Source organism: Crinia signifera, chromosome 1 (genome assembly GCF_055691185.1).
Source record: "Crinia signifera chromosome 1, ASM5569118v1, whole genome shotgun sequence".
NCBI lineage: Eukaryota > Metazoa > Chordata > Amphibia > Anura > Myobatrachidae > Crinia > Crinia signifera.
In genome coordinates this window covers 1,947,521-1,964,047 of record NC_139217.1, presented here as the reverse complement: position 1 = coordinate 1,964,047, position 16,527 = coordinate 1,947,521, and the positions used below count along the sequence as shown (strand labels likewise).

Sequence of the window (16,527 nt, the reverse complement as noted above, 5' to 3'; positions counted from 1 at the left end):
GCTTTCCTTGTCTATACCAAGGGGAACTGTCTGGGTGCTCTGTGCTTTCCCTGTCTATACCAAGGGGAACTGTCTGGGTGCTCTGTGCTTTCCTTGTCTATACCAAGGGGAACTGTCTGGGTGCCCTGTGCTTTCCTTGTCTATACCAAGGGGAACTGTCTGGGTGCTCTGTGCTTTCCTTGTCTATACCAAGGGGAACTGTCTGGGTGCTCTGTGCTTTCCTTGTCTATACCAAGGGGAACTGTCTGGGTGCTCCGTGCTTTCCTTGTCTATACCGAGGGGAACTGTCTGGGTGCTCCGTGCTTTCCTTGTCTATACCAAGGGGAACTGTCTGGGTGCTCCGTGCTTTCCTGGTATATACCAAGGGGAAATGTCTGGGTGCTCTGTGCTTTCCTGGTATATACCAAGGGGAACTGTCTGGGTGCCCTGTGCTTTCCTTGTCTATACCAAGGGGAACTGTCTGGGTGCTCCGTGCTTTCCTTGTCTGTACCAAGGGGAACTGTCTGGGTGCTCTGTGCTTTCCTTGTCTATACCAAGGGGAACTGTCTGGGTGCTCCGTGCTTTCCTTGTCTATACCAAGGGGAACTGTCTGGGTGCTCTGTGCTTTCCTTGTCTATACCAAGGGGAACTGTCTGGGTGCTCTGTGCTTTCCTTGTCTGTACCAAGGGGAACTGTCTGGGTGCACTGTGCTTTCCTTGTCTGTACCAAGGGGAACTGTCTGGGTGCACTGTGCTTTCCTTGTCTATACCAATGGGAACTGTCTGGGTGCTCCGTGCTTTCCTTGTCTATACCAAGGGGAACTGTCTGGGTGCTCCGTGCTTTCCTTGTCTATACCAATGGGAACTGTCTGGGTGCTCCGTGCTTTCCTTGTCTATACCAAGGGGAACTGTCTGGGTGCTCTGTGCTTTCCTTGTCTATACCAAGGGGAACTGTCTGGGTGCTCTGTGCTTTCCTTGTCTATACCAAGGGGAACTGTCTGGGTGCTCTGTGCTTTCCTTGTCTATACCAATGGGAACTGTCTGGGTGCTCCGTGCTTTCCTTGTCTATACCAAGGGGAACTGTCTGGGTGCTCCGTGCTTTCCTTGTCTATACCAAGGGGAACTGTCTGGGTGCTCTGTGCTTTCCTTGTCTATACCAAGGGGAACTGTCTGGGTGCTCTGTGCTTTCCTTGTCTATACCAAGGGGAACTGTCTGGGTGCTCTGTGCTTTCCTTGTCTATACCAAGGGGAACTGTCTGGGTGCACTGTGCTTTCCTTGTCTATACCAAGGGGAACTGTCTGGGTGCTCTGTGCTTTCCTTGTCTATACCAAGGGGAACTGTCTGGGTGCACTGTGCTTTCCTTGTCTATACCAAGGGGAACTGTCTGGGTGCTCTGTGCTTTCCCTGTCTATAGCAAGGGGAACTGTCTGGGTGCTCTGTGCTTTCCTTGTCTATACCAAGGGGAACTGTCTGGGTGCTCTGTGCTTTCCTTGTCTATACCAAGGGGAACTGTCTGGGTGCTCTGTGCTTTCCTTGTCTATACCAAGGGGAACTGTCTGGGTGCTCTGTGCTTTCCTTGTCTATACCAAGGGGAACTGTCTGGGTGTACTGTGCTTTCCTTGTCTTTACCAAGGGGAACTGTCTGGGTGCTCTGTGCTTTCCTTGTCTGTACCAAGGGGAAATGTCTGGGTGCTCTGTGCTTTCCTTGTCTGTACCAAGGGGAACTGTCTGGGTGCTCTGTGCTTTCCTTGTCTGTACCAAGGGGAAATGTCTGGGTGCTCTGTGCTTTCCTTGTCTATACCAAGGGGAACTGTCTGGGTGCTCTGTGCTTTCCTTGTCTGTACCAAGGGGAAATGTCTGGGTGCTCTGTGCTTTCCTTGTCTATACCAAGGGGAACTGTCTGGGTGCTCTGTGCTTTCCTTGTCTATACCAGGGGGAACTGTCTGGGTGCTCTGTGCTTTCCTTGCTTATACCAAGGGGAACTGTCTGGGTGCTCTGTGCTTTCCTTGTCTTTACCAAGGGGAACTGTCTGGGTGCTCTGTGCTTTCCTTGTCTGTACCAAGGGGAAATGTCTGGGTGCTCTGTGCTTTCCTTGTCTATACCAAGGGGAACTGTCTGGGTGCTCTGTGCTTTCCTTGTCTATACCAGGGGGAACTGTCTGGGTGCTCTGTGCTTTCCTTGCTTATACCAAGGGGAACTGTCTGGGTGCTCTGTGCTTTCCTTGTCTATACCAAGGGGAACTGTCTGGGTGCTCTGTGCTTTCCCTGTCTATACCAAGGGGAACTGTCTGGGTGCTCTGTGCTTTCCTTGTCTGTACCAAGGGGAACTGTCTGGGTGCTCTGTGCTTTCCTTGTCTGTACCAAGGGGAACTGTCTGGGTGCTCTGTGCTTTCCTTGTCTATACCAGGGGGAACTGTGTGGGTGCTCTGTGCTTTCCTTGTCTATACCAAGGGGAACTGTCTGGGTGCTCTGTGCTTTCCTTGCTTATACCAAGGGGAACTGTCTGGGTGCTCTGTGCTTTCCTTGTCTATACCAAGGGGAACTGTCTGGGTGCTCTGTGCTTTCCCTGTCTATACCAAGGGGAACTGTCTGGGTGCTCTGTGCTTTCCTTGCTTATACAAAGGGGAACTGTCTGGGTGCTCTGTGCTTTCCTTGTCTGTACCAAGGGGAACTGTCTGGGTGCTCTGTGCTTTCCTTGTCTATACCAAGGGGAACTGTCTGGGTGCTCTGTGCTTTCCTTGTCTATACCAGGGGGAACTGTCTGGGTGCTCTGTGCTTTCCTTGTCTATACCAAGGGGAACTGTCTGGGTGCTCTGTGCTTTCCCTGTCTATACCAAGGGGAACTGTCTGGGTGCTCTGTGCTTTCCTTGTCTATACCAAGGGGAACTGTCTGGGTGCTCTGTGCTTTCCTTGTCTATACCAAGGGGAACTGTCTGGGTGCTCTGTGCTTTCCTTGTCTATACCAAGGGGAACTGTCTGGGTGCTCCGTGCTTTCCTTGTCTGTACCAAGGGGAACTGTCTGGGTGCCCTGTGCTTTCCCTGTCTATACCATGGGGTACTGTCTGGGTGCTCTGTGCTTTCCCTGTCTATACCAAGGGGAACTGTCTGGGTCCTCTGTGCTTTCCTTGTCTATACCAAGGGGAACTGTCTGGGTGCTCCGTGCTTTCCTTGTCTGTACCAAGGGGAACTGTCTGGGTGCCCTGTGCTTTCCCTGTCTATACCATGGGGTACTGTCTGGGTGCTCTGTGCTTTCCCTGTCTATACCAAGGGGAACTGTCTGGGTCCTCTGTGCTTTCCTTGTCTGTACCAAGGGGAACTGTCTGGGTCCTCTGTGCTTTCCTTGTCTATACCAAGGGGAACTGTCTGGGTGCTCTGTGCTTTCCTTGTCTATACCAGGGGGAACTGTCTGGGTGCTCTGTGCTTTCCCTGTCTATACCAAGGGGAACTGTCTGGGTGCTCTGTGCTTTCCTTGTCTATACCAAGGGGAACTGTCTGGGTGCTCTGTGCTTTCCTTGTCTATACCAAGGGGAACTGTCTGGGTGCTCTGTGCTTTCCTTGTCTATACCAAGGGGAACTGTCTGGGTGCACTGTGCTTTCCTTGTCTATACCAAGGGGAACTGTCTGGGTGCTCTGTGCTTTCCTTGTCTTTACCAAGGGGAACTGTCTGGGTGCTCTGTGCTTTCCTTGTCTGTACCAAGGGGAAATGTCTGGGTGCTCTGTGCTTTCCTTGTCTGTACCAAGGGGAACTGTCTGGGTGCTCTGTGCTTTCCTTGTCTGTACCAAGGGGAAATGTCTGGGTGCTCTGTGCTTTCCTTGTCTATACCAAGGGGAACTGTCTGGGTGCTCTGTGCTTTCCTTGTCTGTACCAAGGGGAAATGTCTGGGTGCTCTGTGCTTTCCTTGTCTATACCAAGGGGAACTGTCTGGGTGCTCTGTGCTTTCCTTGTCTATACCAGGGGGAACTGTCTGGGTGCTCTGTGCTTTCCTTGCTTATACCAAGGGGAACTGTCTGGGTGCTCTGTGCTTTCCTTGTCTTTACCAAGGGGAACTGTCTGGGTGCTCTGTGCTTTCCTTGTCTGTACCAAGGGGAAATGTCTGGGTGCTCTGTGCTTTCCTTGTCTATACCAAGGGGAACTGTCTGGGTGCTCTGTGCTTTCCTTGTCTATACCAGGGGGAACTGTCTGGGTGCTCTGTGCTTTCCTTGCTTATACCAAGGGGAACTGTCTGGGTGCTCTGTGCTTTCCTTGTCTATACCAAGGGGAACTGTCTGGGTGCTCTGTGCTTTCCCTGTCTATACCAAGGGGAACTGTCTGGGTGCTCTGTGCTTTCCTTGTCTGTACCAAGGGGAACTGTCTGGGTGCTCTGTGCTTTCCTTGTCTGTACCAAGGGGAACTGTCTGGGTGCTCTGTGCTTTCCTTGTCTATACCAGGGGGAACTGTGTGGGTGCTCTGTGCTTTCCTTGTCTATACCAAGGGGAACTGTCTGGGTGCTCTGTGCTTTCCTTGCTTATACCAAGGGGAACTGTCTGGGTGCTCTGTGCTTTCCTTGTCTATACCAAGGGGAACTGTCTGGGTGCTCTGTGCTTTCCCTGTCTATACCAAGGGGAACTGTCTGGGTGCTCTGTGCTTTCCTTGCTTATACAAAGGGGAACTGTCTGGGTGCTCTGTGCTTTCCTTGTCTGTACCAAGGGGAACTGTCTGGGTGCTCTGTGCTTTCCTTGTCTATACCAAGGGGAACTGTCTGGGTGCTCTGTGCTTTCCTTGTCTATACCAGGGGGAACTGTCTGGGTGCTCTGTGCTTTCCTTGTCTATACCAAGGGGAACTGTCTGGGTGCTCTGTGCTTTCCCTGTCTATACCAAGGGGAACTGTCTGGGTGCTCTGTGCTTTCCTTGTCTATACCAAGGGGAACTGTCTGGGTGCTCTGTGCTTTCCTTGTCTATACCAAGGGGAACTGTCTGGGTGCTCTGTGCTTTCCTTGTCTATACCAAGGGGAACTGTCTGGGTGCTCCGTGCTTTCCTTGTCTGTACCAAGGGGAACTGTCTGGGTGCCCTGTGCTTTCCCTGTCTATACCATGGGGTACTGTCTGGGTGCTCTGTGCTTTCCCTGTCTATACCAAGGGGAACTGTCTGGGTCCTCTGTGCTTTCCTTGTCTATACCAAGGGGAACTGTCTGGGTGCTCCGTGCTTTCCTTGTCTGTACCAAGGGGAACTGTCTGGGTGCCCTGTGCTTTCCCTGTCTATACCATGGGGTACTGTCTGGGTGCTCTGTGCTTTCCCTGTCTATACCAAGGGGAACTGTCTGGGTCCTCTGTGCTTTCCTTGTCTGTACCAAGGGGAACTGTCTGGGTCCTCTGTGCTTTCCTTGTCTATACCAAGGGGAACTGTCTGGGTGCTCTGTGCTTTCCTTGTCTATACCAGGGGGAACTGTCTGGGTGCTCTGTGCTTTCCCTGTCTATACCAAGGGGAACTGTCTGGGTGCTCTGTGCTTTCCTTGTCTATACCAAGGGGAACTGTCTGGGTGCTCTGTGCTTTCCTTGTCTATACCAAGGGGAACTGTCTGGGTGCCCTGTGCTTTCCTTGTCTATACCAAGGGGAACTGTCTGGGTGCTCTGTGCTTTCCTTGTCTGTACCAAGGGGAACTGTCTGGGTGCTCTGTGCTTTCCTTGTCTATACCAAGGGGAACTGTCTGGGTGCTCTGTGCTTTCCTTGTCTATACCAAGGGGAACTGTCTGGGTGCTCTGTGCTTTCCTTGTCTATACCAAGGGGAACTGTCTGGGTGCCCTGTGCTTTCCCTGTCTATACCATGGGGTACTGTCTGGGTGCTCTGTGCTTTCCCTGTCTATACCAAGGGGAACTGTCTGGGTGCTCTGTGCTTTCCTTGTCTATACCAAGGGGAACTGTCTGGGTGCTCTGTGCTTTCCTTGTCTGTACCAAGGGGAACTGTCTGGGTGCCCTGTGCTTTCCCTGTCTATACCAGGGGGAACTGTCTGGGTGCTCTGTGCTTTCCTTGTCTATACCAAGGGGAACTGTCTGGGTGCTCTGTGCTTTCCCTGTCTATACCAAGGGGAACTGTCTGGGTGCTCTGTGCTTTCCTTGCTTATACAAAGGGGAACTGTCTGGGTGCTCTGTGCTTTCCTTGTCTGTACCAAGGGGAACTGTCTGGGTGCTCTGTGCTTTCCTTGTCTATACCAAGGGGAACTGTCTAGGTGCTCTGTGCTTTCCTTGTCTATACCAGGGGGAACTGTCTGGGTGCTCTGTGCTTTCCTTGTCTGTACCAAGGGGAACTGTCTGGGTGCTCCGTGCTTTCCTGGTCTATACCAAGGGGAACTGTCTGGGTGCTCTGTGCTTTCCTTGTCTATGCCAAGGGGAACTGTCTGGGTGCTCTGTGCTTTCCTTGTCTATGCCAAGGGGAACTGTCTGGGTGCTCTGTGCTTTCCTTGTCTATGCCAAGGGGAACTGTCTGGGTGCTCCGTGCTTTCCTGGTCTATACCAAGGGGAACTGTCTGGGTGCTCTGTGCTTTCCTTGTCTATACCAAGGGGAACTGTCTGGGTGCTCCGTGCTTTCCTTGTCTGTACCAAGGGGAACTGTCTGGGTGCTCTGTGCTTTCCTTGTCTGTACCGAGGGGAACTGTCTGGGTGCTCTGTGCTTTCCTTGTCTGTACCAAGGGGAACTGTCTGGGTGCTCTGTGCTTTCCTCGTCTGTACCAAGGGGAACTGTCTGGGTGCTCTGTGCTTTCCTTGTCTGTACCAAGGGGAACTGTCTGGGTGCCTTGTGCTTTCCCTGTCTATACCAAGGGAAACTGTCTGGGTGCTCTGTTCTTTCCTTGTCTATACCAGGGGGAACTGTCTGGGTGCTCTGTGCTTTCCTTGCTTATACCAAGGGGAACTGTCTGGGTGCTCTGTGCTTTCCTTGTCTATACCAAGGGGAACTGTCTGGGTGCTCTGTGCTTTCCTTGTCTATACCAAGGGGAACTGTCTGGGTGCTCTGTGCTTTCCTTGTCTATACCAAGGGGAACTGTCTGGGTGCTCTGTGCTTTCCTTGTCTATACCAAGGGGAACTGTCTGGGTGCTCCGTGCTTTCCTTGTCTGTACCAAGGGGAACTGTCTGGGTGCCCTGTGCTTTCCCTGTCTATACCATGGGGTACTGTCTGGGTGCTCTGTGCTTTCCTTGTCTATGCCAAGGGGAACTGTCTGGGTGCTCTGTGCTTTCCTTGTCTATGCCAAGGGGAACTGTCTGGGTGCTCTGTGCTTTCCTTGTCTATGCCAAGGGGAACTGTCTGGGTGCTCTGTGCTTTCCTTGTCTATGCCAAGGGGAACTGTCTGGGTGCTCCGTGCTTTCCTTGTCTGTACCAAGGGGAACTGTCTGGGTCCTCTGTGCTTTCCTTGTCTATACCAAGGGGAACTGTCTGGGTGCTCTGTGCTTTCCTTGTCTGTACCAAGGGGAACTGTCTGGGTCCTCTGTGCTTTCCTTGTCTATACCAAGGGGAACTGTCTGGGTGCTCTGTGCTTTCCTTGTCTATACCAAGGGGAACTGTCTGGGTGCTCTGTGCTTTCCTTGTCTATACCAAGGGGAACTGTCTGGGTGCTCTGTGCTTTCCTTGTCTATACCAAGGGGAACTGTCTGGGTGCTCCGTGCTTTCCTTGTCTGTACCAAGGGGAACTGTCTGGGTGCCCTGTGCTTTCCCTGTCTAAACCATGGGGTACTGTCTGGGTGCTCTGTGCTTTCCCTGTCTATACCAAGGGGAACTGTCTGGGTCCTCTGTGCTTTCCTTGTCTATACCAAGGGGAACTGTCTGGGTGCTCCGTGCTTTCCTTGTCTGTACCAAGGGGAACTGTCTGGGTGCCCTGTGCTTTCCCTGTCTATACCATGGGGTACTGTCTGGGTGCTCTGTGCTTTCCCTGTCTATACCAAGGGGAACTGTCTGGGTCCTCTGTGCTTTCCTTGTCTGTACCAAGGGGAACTGTCTGGGTCCTCTGTGCTTTCCTTGTCTATACCAAGGGGAACTGTCTGGGTGCTCTGTGCTTTCCTTGTCTATACCAGGGGGAACTGTCTGGGTGCTCTGTGCTTTCCCTGTCTATACCAAGGGGAACTGTCTGGGTGCTCTGTGCTTTCCTTGTCTATACCAAGGGGAACTGTCTGGGTGCTCTGTGCTTTCCTTGTCTATACCAAGGGGAACTGTCTGGGTGCCCTGTGCTTTCCTTGTCTGTACCAAGGGGAACTGTCTGGGTGCTCTGTGCTTTCCTTGTCTGTACCAAGGGGAACTGTCTGGGTGCTCTGTGCTTTCCTTGTCTATACCAAGGGGAACTGTCTGGGTGCTCTGTGCTTTCCTTGTCTATACCAAGGGGAACTGTCTGGGTGCTCTGTGCTTTCCTTGTCTATACCAAGGGGAACTGTCTGGGTGCCCTGTGCTTTCCCTGTCTATACCATGGGGTACTGTCTGGGTGCTCTGTGCTTTCCCTGTCTATACCAAGGGGAACTGTCTGGGTGCTCTGTGCTTTCCTTGTCTATACCAAGGGGAACTGTCTGGGTGCTCTGTGCTTTCCTTGTCTGTACCAAGGGGAACTGTCTGGGTGCCCTGTGCTTTCCCTGTCTATACCATGGGGTACTGTCTGGTTGCTCTGTGCTTTCCCTGTCTATACCATGGGGTACTGTCTGGGTCCTCTGTGCTTTCCTTGTGTATGACATGCAGGTAGATAAGTATGGCCACTAATCTCTGACTCTATGGTTCTGTGTCCTCGGTGGGATGACTCTCTGATGTTGTCTCTTTCTCATATTAAGGACTCTGCGCTGTCTAATATCTCGTGGGAACCGAGTGCAGCACTCAGACACAAAAAGGGCAGTAAGGTGCATCATAAAGGCGTCCAGGCAGGTAGGTTACCTTTATCTATATGTGGCCAGCCATATGCCATGCCTTGCCCTTGGCTGTTACTGGTCCTCTGGCCGTCGCCTGTTTTCCTATACTAATACTCTGTAACCAATCATTTTCCAGGTGAGCTGGAAATTGTGACCAGTGCTACCAGGAAAAGCACCAGAGATGTGGGCACGACTTTCCCGACCCCAGGGGGCGAGGAGGCTGTATCCCCAGCACACGGTGGTCCTGGTCTGCGGGGGTCAAAGAGCAAGCAGCCAATCCGGCCAGGTTGGTGAGATGGGAGAGTGTCTCTTGCCATTGTGTACTGTTGGGGGTGGGTGATGACATAAGCCCCATAGATGGACTCATATTCCTCTTTCTCGTGTCAGGTTGCCATGGCAGCTAAAACACAGTTTTGGTGTTTCTGTTTGCAGGCTGGTAACCCGTACAGATGGGTCCGTCCGGGAGACACCGCGTTATTATGGGGGAGTGACAGGCTAGAGCAAGAGGGCTGTGGGGGGTGGCAGGCTAGAGCCAGAGGGCTGTGGGGGTGGCAGGCTAGAGCCAGAGGGCTGTGGGGGTGGCAGGCTAGAGCCAGAGGGCTGTGGGGGGTGGCAGGCTAGAGCCAAAGGGCATTGGGGGGGGGTCGGCGGGCTAGAACCAGAGGGCTGGGGGGTGGCAGGCTAGAGCCAGAGGGCTTTGGGGGGTGGCAGGCTAGAACCAGTGGGCTGTGGGGGGGTGGCAGGCTAGAGACAGAGGGCTGGGGGGAGTGACAGGCTAGAGCCAGAGGGCTGTGGGGGGTTTCAGGCTAGAGCCAGAAGGCTGTGGGGGTGGCAGGCTAGAGCTAGAGGGCATTGGGGGGGGGGGGGGCAGGCTAGAACCAGAGGGCTGTGGGGGGTGGCAGGCTAGAGCCAGAGGGCTGTGGGGGGTGGCAGGCTAGAGCCAGACGGCTGGGGGGTGGCATGCTAGAGCCAGAGGGCATTGTGGGGGGGGGGGGGGGTCGGCAGGCTAGAACCAGAGGGCTGTGGGGGGTGGCAGGCTAGAGCCAGATGGCTGTGGGGGGTGGCAGGCTAGAGCCTGAGGGCTGTGGGGGGGGGGGGTGGCAGGCTAGAGCCAGAGGGCTGTGGGGGGTGGCAGGCTAGAGCCAGAGGGCTGGGGGGAGTGACAGGCTAGAGCCAGAGGGCTGTGGGGGGTGGCAGGCTAGAGCCAGAGGGCTGTGGGGGTGGCAGGCTAGAGCCAGAGGGCTGTGGGGGGTGGCAGGCTAGAGCCAAAGGGCATTGGGGGGGGGTCGGCGGGCTAGAACCAGAGGGCTGGGGGGTGGCAGGCTAGAGCCAGAGGGCTTTGGGGGGTGGCAGGCTAGAACCAGTGGGCTGTGGGGGGGTGGCAGGCTAGAGACAGAGGGCTGGGGGGAGTGACAGGCTAGAGCCAGAGGGCTGTGGGGGGTTTCAGGCTAGAGCCAGAAGGCTGTGGGGGTGGCAGGCTAGAGCTAGAGGGCATTGGGGGGGGCAGGCTAGAACCAGAGGGCTGTGGGGGGTGGCAGGCTAGAGCCAGAGGGCTGTGGGGGGTGGCAGGCTAGAGCCAGACGGCTGGGGGGTGGCATGCTAGAGCCAGAGGGCATTGTGGGGGGGGGGGGGGGGGGGGTCGGCAGGCTAGAACCAGAGGGCTGTGGGGGGTGGCAGGCTAGAGCCAGATGGCTGTGGGGGGTGGCAGGCTAGAGCCTGAGGGCTGTGGGGGGGGGGGGGTGGCAGGCTAGAGCCAGAGGGCTGTGGGGGGTGGCAGGCTAGAGCCAGAGGGCTGGGGGGAGTGACAGGCTAGAGCCAGAGGGCTGTGGGGGGTGGCAGGCTAGAGCCAGAGGGCTGTGGGGGGTGGCAGGCTAGAGCCAGAGGGCTGTGGGGGGTGGCAGGCTAGAGCCAGAGGGCTGGGGGGAGTGGCAGGCTAGAGCCAGAGGGCTGTGGGGGGTGGCAGGCTAGAGCCAGAGGGCTGTGGGGGGTGGCAGGCTAGATCCAGAGGGCATTGTGGGGGGGAGGGGGGGGGGGTCGGCAGGCTAGAACCAGAGGGCTGTGGGGGGGTGGCAGGCTAGAGCCAGAGGGCTGTAGGGGGGTGGCAGGCTAGAGCCAGAGGGCTGTGGGGGGGTGGCAGGCTAGAACCAGAGGGCTGGGGGGAGTGACAGGCTAGAGCCAGAAGGCTGTGGGGGGTGGCAGGCTAGAGCCAGAGGGCATTGGGGGGGGGGGGGGTGGCAAGCTAGAACCAGAGGGCTGTGGGGGCTGCAGGCTAGAGCCAGAGGGCTTGGGGGGTGGCAGGCTACAGCCAGAGGGCTGTGGGGGGTGGCAGGCTAGAGCCAGAGGGCTGTGGGGGGTGGCAGGCTAGAGCCATAGGGCATTGGGGGGGGGGGGGGGTCGGCGGGCTAGAACCAGAGGGCTGTGGGGGGTGGCAGGCTAGAGCCAGAGGGCTGTAGGGGGTGGCAGGCTAGAGCCAGAGGGCTGTGGGGGTGGCAGGCTAGAACCAGAGGGCTGTGGGGGGTGGCAGGCTAGAGCCAGAGGGCTGTGGGGGGTGGCAGGCTAGAGCCAGAGGGCATTGGGGGAGGGGGGGTCGGCGGGCTAGAACCAGAGGGCTGTGGGGGGTGGCAGGCTAGAGCCAGAGGGCATTGGGGGGGGGGGGGGGTCGGCGGGCTAGAACCAGAGGGCTTGGGGGTGGCAGGCTAGAGCCAGAGGGCTGTGTGTGGGGGGGGGGGGGTGGCAGACTAGAGCCAGAGGGCTGTGGGGGGTGGCAGGCTAGAGCCAGAGGGCTGTGGGGGGGTGGCAGGCTAGAGCCAGAGGGCTGTGGGGGGTGGCAGGCTAGAACCAGAGGGCTGTGGGTGTGGCAGGTAATATATTCTGTGCTTTACCTCTCCTGGGTCCCATAGTGGCCATTCTGATATTCTGTTCCTTATGGAATGATTGAGACATTACATACATGTTACATGCTCTGATTGGTGCATGTTCTTGTGTCACCACCTATTGCAGCGCTGAGCTGGTTTGTACCAGCAGACCAGGTACAATCTGACAGTCGGAAGGAGAATAAGATGAGACCTCAGCAGGATCCGGGGTCAGTCTGGTTTGAGCCAGTGACAAATACTAAGCCCTGGAGAGCACCTCTGCGGGAGAAGAATCTGCAGGATCCAATCACCAGGAGAGTGGATCATCCCCAGAACAGATCCCAGATCATCACCGACTCAAAGAGCAAATCGCCTCAACCATTTGTCAGAGTTACCCTACAGGTTAGAGTACTGCTGTTACCCCAATGTCACCCTACAGGGGAGAGTACTGCTGTTACCCCAATATCACCCTACAGGGGAGAGTACTGCTGTTACCCCAATATCACCCTACAGGGGAGAGTACAGCTGTTATTCCAATATCACCCTACAGGGGAGAGTACTGCTGTTACCCCAATATCACCCTACAGGGGAGAGTACTGCTGTTAGCCCAATATCACCCTACAGGGGGAGAGTACTGCTGTTACCCCAATATCACCCTACAGGGGGAGAGTACTGCTGTTACCCCAATATCACCCTACAGGGGAGAGTACTGCTGTTACCCCAATGTCTCCCTACAGGGGAGAGTACTGCTGTTACCCCAATATCACCCTACAGGGGAGAGTACTGCTGTTACCCCAATGTCTCCCTACAGGGGAGAGTACTGCTGTTACCCCAATATCACCCTACAGGGGAGAGTACTGCTGTTACCCCAATATCACCCTACAGGGGAGAGTACTGCTGTTACCCCAATATCACCCTACAGGGGAGAGTACTGCTGTTACCCCAATGTCACCCTACAGGGGAGAGTACTGCTGTTACCCCAATATCACTCTACTGGGGAGAGTACTGCTGTTACCCCAATATCACCCTACTGGGGAGAGTACTGCTGTTACCCCAATATCACTCTACTGGGGAGAGTACTGCTGTTACCCCAATGTCACCCTACAGGGGAGAGTACTGCTGTTACCCCAATGTCACCCTACAGGGGAGAGTACTGCTGTTACCCCAATATCACCCTACTGGGGAGAGTACTGCTGTTACCCCAATATCACTCTACTGGGGAGAGTACTGCTGTTACCCCAATATCACCCTACAGGGGAGAGTACTGCTGTTACCCCAATATCACCCTACAGGGGAGAGTACTGCTGTTACCCCAATATCACCCTACAGGGGAGAGTACTGCTGTTACCCCAATATCACCCTACAGGGGAGAGTACTGCTGTTACCCCAATATAACCCTACAGGGGAGAGTACTGCTGTTACCCCAATAACACCCTACAGGGGAGAGTACTGCTGTTACCCCAATATCACCCTACAGGGGAGAGTACTGCTGTTACCCCAACATCAGCCTACAGGGGAGAGTACTGCTGTTACCCCAACATCAGCCTACAGGGGAGAGTACTGCTGTTACCCCAACATCAGCCTACAGGGGAGAGTACTGCTGTTACCCCAACATCACCCTATAGGGGAGATTACTGCTGTTACCCCAACATCACCCTACAGGGGAGATTACTGCTGTTACCCCAACATCACCCTACAGGGGAGATTACTGCTGTTACCCCAACATCACCCTACAGGGGAGAGTACTGCTGTTACCCCAACATCACCCTACAGGGGAGAGTACTGCTGTTACCCCAACATCACCCTACAGGGGAGAGTACTGCCGTTACCCCAACGTCACCCTACAGGGGAGAGTACTGCCGTTACCCCAACGTCACCCTACAGGGGAGAGTACTGCCGTTACCCCAACGTCACCCTACAGGGGAGAGTACTGCCGTTACCCCAATATCACCCTACACGGGAGAGTACTGCCGTTACCCCAATATCACCCTACAGGGGAGAGTACTGCTGTTACCCCAATATCACCCTACACGGGAGAGTACTGCTGTTACCCCAATATCACCCTACAGGTTAGAGTACTGCTGTTACCCCAATATCACCCTACAGGGGAGAGTACTGCGGTTACCCCAATATCACCCTACAGGGGAGAGTACTGCTGTTACCCCAATATCACCCTACAGGGGAGAGTACTGCTGTTACCCCAATATCACCCTACAGGGGAGAGTACTGCTGTTACCCCAATATCACCCTACACGGGAGAGTACTGCTGTTACCCCAATATCACCCTACAGGGGAGAGTACTGCTGTTACCCCAATATCACCCTACAGGGGAGAGTACTGCTATTACCTTACTACTGTTACCCCAATGTCACCCTACAGGGGAGAGTACTGCTAGTACCTTACTACTATTACCCCAGTGTCACCCTACAGTTCTATTAACATCCCAGCATTACTCTGCTTGGGGTAGTATCTGTATTCAAACTGCTAATAACACCTCTCATCAGTATGTACACCCTACAACGCTTCCCCTATCTTAGGTCTCAACATACCTTCCAGCCCATTCGCTCCACTCTGCACAGGATCTGCGTCTCTCCGGCATTACTCACTTCCAGTCACGCTGCACCCGCTCTGCACAGGATCTGCGTCTCTCGGGCATTACTCACTTCCAGTCACGCTGCACCCTCACTGCGCATGATCTGCGTCTCTCGGGCATTACTCACTTCCAGTCACGCTGCACCCACTCTACACAGGATCTGAGTCTCTCCGGCATTACTCACTTCCAGTCACGCTGCACCCGCTCTGCACAGGATCTGCGTCTCACGGGCATTACTCACTTCCAGTCACGCTGCACCCGCTCTGCACAGGATCTGAGTCTCTCGGGCATTACTCGCTTCCAGTCACTCTGCACCCTCTCTGCACAGGATCTGAGTCTCACGGGCATTACTTGCTTCCAGTCACGCTGCACCCTCTCTGCACAGGATCTGAGTCTCTCGGGCATTACTCACTTCCAGTCACGCTGCACCCACTCTGCGCAGGATCTATGTCTCTTGGGCATTACTCGCTTCCAGTCACGCTGCACCCGCTCTGCACAGGATCTGAGTCTCTCGGGCATTACTCACTTCCGGTCACGCTGCACCCTCACTGTGCAGGATCTGCGTCTCTCCGGCATTACTCACTTCCAGTCACGCTGCACCCACTCTACACAGGATCTGAGTCTCTCCGGCATTACTCACTTCCAGTCACGCTGCACCCGCTCTGCACAGGATCTGCGTCTCACGGGCATTACTCACTTCCAGTCACGCTGCACCCGCTCTGCACAGGATCTGAGTCTCTCGGGCATTACTCGCTTCCAGTCACGCTGCACCCACTCTGCGCAGGATCTGTCTCTCTCGGGCGTTACTCGCTTCCAGTCACGCTGCTCCCGCTCTGCACAGGATGTCTCTCTCGGGCGTTACTTGCTTCCAGTCACTCTGCACAGGATCTAAGTCTCTCGGGTATTACTCGCTTCCAGTCACACTGCACCCTCACTGCGCAGGATCTGAGTCTCTCGGGCATTACTCACTTCCGGTCACACTGCACCCTCACTGCGCAGGATCTGAGTCTCTCGGGCATTACTCACTTCCAGTCACGCTGCACCCTCTCTGCGCAGGATCTGAGTCTCTCGGGCATTACTCACTTTCAGTCACGCTGCACCCTCTCTGCGCAGGATCTGAGTCTCTCGGGCATTACTCACTTCCGGTCACGCTGCACCCTCTCTGCACAGGATCTGCATCTCTCGGGCATTACTCACTTCCAGTCACGCTGCACCCTCTCTGCGCAGGATCTGAGTCTCTCGGGCATTACTCACTTCCAGTCACGCTGCACCCTCTCTGCGCAGGATCTGAGTCTCTCGGGCATTACTCACTTCCGGTCACGCTGCACCCTCACTGTGCAGGATCTGAGTCTCTATGGCATTACTCGCTTTCAGTCACGCTGCACCCACTCTGCACAGGATCTGCGTCTCACGGGCATTACTCGCTTCCAGTCACGCTGCACCCACTCTGCACAGGATCTGAGTCTCTCGGGCATTACTCGCTTCCAGTCAGGCTGCACCCTCACTGCGCAGGATCTGCGTCTCTCGGGCATTACTCGCTTCCAGTCACGCTGCACCCTCACTGCACAGGATCTGCGTCTCTCGGGCATTACTCACTTCCAGTCACGCTGCACCCTCTCTGCGCAGGATCTGCGTCTCTCTGGCATTACTCGCTTTCAGTCACGCTGCACCCGCTCTGCACAGGATCTGAGTCTCACGGGCATTACTCGCTTCCAGTCACGCTGCACCCACTCTGCGCAGGATCTGCGTCTCTCGGGCATTACTCGCTTCCAGTCACGCTGCGCTCTCTCTGCACAGGATCTGCGTCTCACGGGCATTACTCGCTTCCAGTCACGCTGCGCTCTCTCTGCACAGGATCTGCGTCTCACGGGCATTATTCGCTTCCAGTCACGCTGCACCCGCTCTGCACAGGATCTGCATCTCTCGGGCATTACTCGCTTCCAGTCACGCTGCACCCGCTCTGCACAGGATCTGCATCTCTCGGGCATTACTCGCTTCCAGTCACGCTGCACCCACTCTGCGCAGGATCTGCGTCTCTCGGGCATTACTCACTTCCAGTCACGCTGCACCCTCTCTGCGCAGGATCTGCGTCTCTCTGGCATTACTCGCTTCCAGTCACGCTGCACCCGCTCTGCACAGGATCTGAGTCTCACGGGCATTACTCACTTCCAGTCACGCTGCGCTCTCTCTGCACAGGATCTGCATCTCACGGGCATTACTTGCTTCCAGTCACGCTGCACCCACTCTGCGC

The 16,527-nt window shown here is 55.5% G+C and overlaps 1 protein-coding gene across 1 annotated transcript in view; it reads left to right on the top strand.

The window, feature by feature from the left end:
* The window catches only part of ALMS1 (ALMS1 centrosome and basal body associated protein), a 140,783-nt gene that overhangs the window by 105,088 nt on the left and 19,168 nt on the right, over positions 1-16,527 (top strand). The window contains exons 12-14 of the mRNA XM_083159976.1: positions 8,757-8,847; positions 8,968-9,117; positions 11,832-12,085. Of these exons, the coding sequence (XP_083016102.1) occupies positions 8,757-8,847; positions 8,968-9,117; positions 11,832-12,085 (495 nt within the window). The remainder of the gene's footprint in view (positions 1-8,756; positions 8,848-8,967; positions 9,118-11,831; positions 12,086-16,527) is intronic.